Source organism: Octopus bimaculoides, chromosome 12 (assembly GCF_001194135.2).
Source record: "Octopus bimaculoides isolate UCB-OBI-ISO-001 chromosome 12, ASM119413v2, whole genome shotgun sequence".
NCBI classification, from domain to species: domain Eukaryota; kingdom Metazoa; phylum Mollusca; class Cephalopoda; order Octopoda; family Octopodidae; genus Octopus; species Octopus bimaculoides.
In genome coordinates this window covers 11,542,291-11,548,360 of record NC_068992.1, presented here as the reverse complement: position 1 = coordinate 11,548,360, position 6,070 = coordinate 11,542,291, and the positions used below count along the sequence as shown (strand labels likewise).

The window sequence follows — 6,070 nt, the reverse complement described above, 5'->3', positions numbered from 1 at the left end:
ATATATATATATACATATATATATATATACATATATATACATACATATAAATATATATATATATATAGATAGATAGATAGACCGATAGATATTATCTACTCTCACTCCTCCTCCTCCCTGCAAAAAAAAAAAAATGAAGCCAAGTGAAATGGAGTGAAGTGAAGCTCTATGCCAAAGCATACATGTAGAAATAAATAGAACTGACACTTCTATGAGCCGGTGGACATGGTTTGCCATTCTTGTTTATGGTATGAAGGTTCGTCTGAGTAATAATTGATACGATCTGGATGTAAGTGTCTATTAGAATTATTGGCAACAATGCTTCTTTCATCAAAATGGGAAGATTTAAAAATATATCTTTCCAGTTAATTTCCATTGAGCCCTTCCCTTACCTTTCTTGGTTTTTTGTTTTTTTCTTCCCCCCACAAAGTGTTAATTTCATTTTGTTTGATGATTCTACTGTTGTTTCTTTCTTGATAATTAGTTTTCATTTTATTTCTTTCGTTATATATTTAAATTTCTTTCTTTTTTACTTATTAGTATGTTTCTTTTTTTCTTGTTTTCGTTTTTATTGCTTGTTATGCATTGTTGTTAAAATGTGCAATTAGTAATTATGTAAAGCAGAATAAATACGTATGTAACATATATATCTTTTTGTACAAGTACATAAATTTATACATACACACACACATACATTTATATATACATACACATTTATTTATATATATATATATATATATATATATATATATATATATGTTACAAATAATTATGATAGTTAGTATCAACACTGAAATTGAACATGAAACTCGGCTTGTGAAGACCTGTCGGGGCAAGCGAAAGTGAAATCGTAATGGCACCTGTGCCCAGCGTCGCCTTCCTGGCACTTGTGCTGGTGGCACGTGTAAAGACATTCGAGTGAGATTGTTGCCAGTACCGCTGGACTGGCTCCTGTGCAGGTGGCACATAAAATACACCATTTTGAGCATCGCCGTTGCCAGTACCGCCTGACTGGCCTTCGTGCCGGTGGCACGTAAAAGCACCCACTACACTCTCAGAGTTGTTGGCATTAGGAAGGGCATCCAGCTGTAGAAACTCTGCCAAATCATATTGGAGCCTGGTGTAGCCATCTGGTTCACCAGTCCTCAGTCAAATCGTCCAACCCATGCTAGCATGGAGATGGGCTTAATTGATTAAATGAACTCCCCCACCCAGTATTAATTAGTATTAATTATTATTTTAAGGCCAATACTTAGTTTGTCTGTTGTTATACTTGCCAAACTTTTAAGTTATAGGGATACAAACAAACACTGGTGTTATATGAAGGCAATATAGATTGAAGAAAGCTCAAGTGCACACAGCTTCTATCAATCATATTTACTAATAAGTCACTTGGAAACCCATGGGTATAATACAAGACACTTGTGCATGATTCCTCACAGCTGGGACGAACCTGAAACTACCTGGTACTAAAGCAGATTTCTTGATCACACAGCCAAGATCTCTACAAAAAATGGAGGTCTCTTTCTACTTTAGTTATTCAATTGTCTACAGTACAAGAAAAATACTTTAACTTGGTTCAATAATCTACTGGTTTTGATCTTCTAATACTGAGTCATCATTCCGTTATAATGTAGAGGCAGATAACTTAATGTTGTTATTGTCAACATAGAGTAGCCCTAATCACTTGCATTGATGTACAGCTAACCATTAAGTTTTGTTACTAATAACTGATGCAAATGCGTTACAGTACAAATTTTATGTTACTTCATGAATTATAAAATCGTTATATACCCACCCCTGTTCATCATAACCAATTTTCTTTTTCCTATTTTGGTTAGTTTATCTCTTCTATATTTATATACACTGTAATAAATAAATGGAACAAAAACTTATTTTCATTAATTCACTTGGTAATCACTACACTAACCCTTTAAAAGAAAAATGGAAGTCTTTGAGAAAAGAAATAATAACTAGGCTTGGAAAATTCTGTTGCATAAAATATATTGGATATAACATGTGCTTCTATTGAACAATCATTATCTTATGCAAACAATGTTGGTCGCTGCCTGAACTGCCTCTCCGTTTCTTGTACTATCTGCCTCTGTTTTGTGAGCTACTTTGTTCTTTTGTTTAGCTGACATACATGCACACATAACTGACTTTATAATATACAATTTAGAAAACCAGTCAAGTCTATGATTCACAAATAAGAGACATAAATAAGGCAAGTGTTGATATATTCAGTTGTCTCAGAATAGCTCGGAGTACAAGAGAAATCCATTCACTTGAATAATTTGTTCAATACCATGACTTAAAACCAAAAGTGGCCTGGTGTGTATATATACAAATTTATCAGCAATTGAGCTACAGACAAGATATACCAACTGCACGAACCAAAAATATCTCCTTTGATGTTTCTGACTCTTTGTTGAAGTTATGTCATTCTGGAGACAAAAATTGATGGAATATTACTTCCTCTTGTCTAAAATACACTTGTGTTACTGACTAAATGTTTTTACTAATCTCTTTGGCACTAAAGCAGATGTGAAATATATTTCCTGCTGTTATAAGTGTTTGTCTACATCAGGTAACATTGTCAGATGATCTGGTACTTATTCCCAAGTTATGGGGGCTGCAGAAAAGCAAAATTAATTAAGAACAATGCACTGAGACACTACAAAACTGTCACTAGGTTTCAACCCAAGACCTATGAGATTGTAATTCTATGAGCAAGAATTAACTCTGCTATTTTATATACAAGACCTATGAGATTGTAATACTATGTGCAAGAATCAACTCTGTTATTTCATATATATCAGCATATTTTTCCATGAATGTTATATGCCACTGAATTACCATCTTGAGGATCAAAATACTTAGCTATGCATACAGTGTTAAGTACCTTAACTAAACTCTTTTGCCTTTAACCCTCCAACGCAGAGTATAGGCCACTTATAATTGAATTCCATGTCGCATAATTTCTCGCTTCTGTACTTATACTCTGCCATGAATGTCCCCCTTTCTCTAGTTCCTTTTGTGTTGATCTACGTCTCGAGTTCTTAGGCCTACCCCTCTTTCTATATCCATCTGGATTCCACTGTAAATTACTTTTCGCTACATTTGGTGTGTCCTTTGTAATTGTGCTACCAATCCACTTCCACTTTTTCTTAAATATTTGCTCTCTAATCGGAACTTGATTTGTTCTTTGCCATAGCTCCATATTGCTTATGTGTTCGGGCCATCTGATTTTAAGTATACTAAACACTAAGCAAAATACTTCTTTTTTTTTTTTTGAGTACTAATTTCAATCTTTCCCTATGATGGATCAATGCTATCGCCATTGCTAATGTCTTTTCTATCAATGACAGAGGTTTATACTACAGCTATGGGTTGTAGTTAGGTTAGAACATGGAGACCATACGAAAAGCAATTTTGTACTTTAACCACACAGTTAAAGTGTCACCTTTGGTGCTGTATAATCATTTTTCTTTCCTGAAAACCTTATTTTTTATATAAATAAATCATATCTTTTATTTTTTTTTTTTCATGTATATTTTTCTCTTTTCTTTCTTAATCCAACATTGTTTAATATTCAAATTATTCCTGTAGATTTTCAAACGTTTGCAACAGTGCTGGGATGCTGCTTATCTGAAAGTGATTCGTTGATAATATATTTAATGTTGTTTTTATAATCTTGCAGCTGGAATGGATAACAAATTTGCTTTTGAAGTTAAAGACAATCCCAACAGACATTATTTGCATAAAGACAAGATAAATGGCCCTCGTCCAGGTCTCCATAATATACGACATCATAGGTTATGGGGTGAGTTCATGAGCACCACTAGATAGAAACAAAACCAATATATGCATAGCACTCTATGACCTGTGTTTGTACTTTCAGGACCACTTCGTTTCTTTGCTTAAACATGATCATTTTTGTATTTTTTTCATAGAATTCTGCAGATGTTATATGAAGCAGTTAAAATTTTTCCCCCTCGCACCTATCTTTTAAATCTTGTAGAGTTGATAATCAGATATAGATTCCATCAGCACAATAGAGAGGCTTTTTTTTCTTTTTTCTTTCTTTTTTTTTGGAATTCTGCCTAGACGTCTTTTACGTTAATTCTTTGAATATATGCTTTGTATTCTTTGTCTATTTTCTGTTGGATACATACTTTGTGCTTTTCTTTTTTCTTTTTTTGTTATTTTCCTGTATTGTTGTCATTCACAATAGAACACACAAACAACACTAAACCCCTCCTCACAAATACAAAATGACAACAACAACAACAGCAACAATAATAATAACAGTAATAATAATGATAATAATTTTATTCTTTACTTGACTGTTTCCTGTTTTGATAGCAATTAAGAGATAAAATAAGTATCGTCTCTTTGATTATCTACCATTAAGCATGTGTGAATAAACTGCATGAAAGTGTGTCTGTGAGAGAGAGAGAGAGAGAGGGGCTGGGAAGAGAGATGGAAAGAGAGTCTCTATGTATAAAATGATGAAAAAAAAATTACCCTTGCTCCTGTACAACTTTTATAAACAGTTAACTGATTGATCACTTGTGATCAGTACCTATTGATAAATAGATGAAATATCTCTCTGATTCCAAGAGCGAACAGGAGTCAAAGATATTGTAATCTTTCCCAAGGAGTGTTGTTCGTATAGCTAGTAAAACAGATGTGACTAGATATTGAACCAGTGTTGAAGATTTTGTTCTGTGTAAGAGAAGAGAAGTGGGGGCGGATTTATCTGTTGTACGGTAATCTTTACCTAGATGATCAAACAACAGATGTGTTAGTAGTGTGAGTATAAGCTGACAAAGAAACTTAGAGTCAAGTGTGCTTTATTTCAAAATCTATAAATAGTTAAATTACTTGAAATGTTTTAAAATCAAACCTCCCAATCATGTCATGTTGTTTTACACTATTGCCATGCTTGAATGTCATTGGCTGAACCAAGATTTACAACCACATGACACATTGTAGAATTTCAATACTACATTATCAGACAGTAAATCTGAATGGTGTAATAACATTGAGATTAAAATAGCACAGTGCAAGATTACTTGGTTCTTGTAACTTTCTTAGCACCTAAGCATCCATATAAACTTCTGAATGTAACTTATTATGGTGACACTCTTTCTAAAACCACTAATGGTGTCACCATCATCATTGTTTTACATTAGTCTTCCATGGTGGCATGGGTTGGGCGGTTTAACAGGAGTTGGCACGCCAGAGGACTGCACCAAGTTCCATTGTCTGTTTTGGCATGGCTTTTACTGCTGGACGCCCTTCCTAACACCAACCATATTACTGAGTGGGATCATTACAAAGTATTTCTTAAAGTTTCAGTGAGAAAGTGTTTCTGTGAATGATGTTTGTCTATGTGTGTGTGTGAGTAGGTGCATGTAGGTGTGTGTATAAAACATTCCTGATGTAATGATGGCCTTCTTCTGTAGAGTAGAACATGGAGAGAGTTAAATTCAGTAAAATTCATTCTAGTGTATTACTGGTTCTCAGTTTATGAACACTTTAAAGATAAAACCAAACCCACAGTGAATTCAACTGTGAATATAGAATGACATGGTTAAATGAAGGAAGCTGGTGTGATGGCAATTCTGCAAATTAACCAAACGAATATTACAACATAAATGATTATAGATTCCTAAAGAACGATTCTGCAAATTAGACTTGACTGTTTATATTTATTCAATATTAATTAAGCTGTCTTTAAATTGACTTTACAAAGCCAAGCTAAGAGCTGTTTCTAAATATATTGTTATTCGGTACAGACATGAATGAGTAATTAAGAAATTGCCTCCCCAAATCGATGGTTTCAAGTTCAGTCCCACTGTGTGACATTTTGAGAAAGTCTTCTGCTTAGGCTCTGAGTTAACCAAAGCCTTGTAAACGGATTTGTGTGTGTGTGTATGTTTGTATAAATGTGTGTGTGTGTGTGTGTGTGTGTATATATATCATCATCATCATCATCATCATCGTTTAACGTCCGCTTTCCATGCTAGCATGGGTTGGACGATTTGACTGAGGACTGGTG

At 34.0% G+C, this 6,070-nt stretch overlaps 1 protein-coding gene across 3 annotated transcripts in view; it reads left to right on the top strand.

The window, feature by feature from the left end:
• Window positions 1–6,070, top strand: part of LOC106872298 (zwei Ig domain protein zig-8) — a 569,829-nt gene that overhangs the window by 57,605 nt on the left and 506,154 nt on the right. For all 3 annotated transcript variants that reach the window (XM_052972105.1, XM_052972103.1, XM_052972104.1), the window contains exon 2: window positions 3,704–3,826. In XM_052972105.1, coding sequence (XP_052828065.1) covers window positions 3,704–3,826 — 123 coding nt within the window. The remainder of the gene's footprint in view (window positions 1–3,703; window positions 3,827–6,070) is intronic.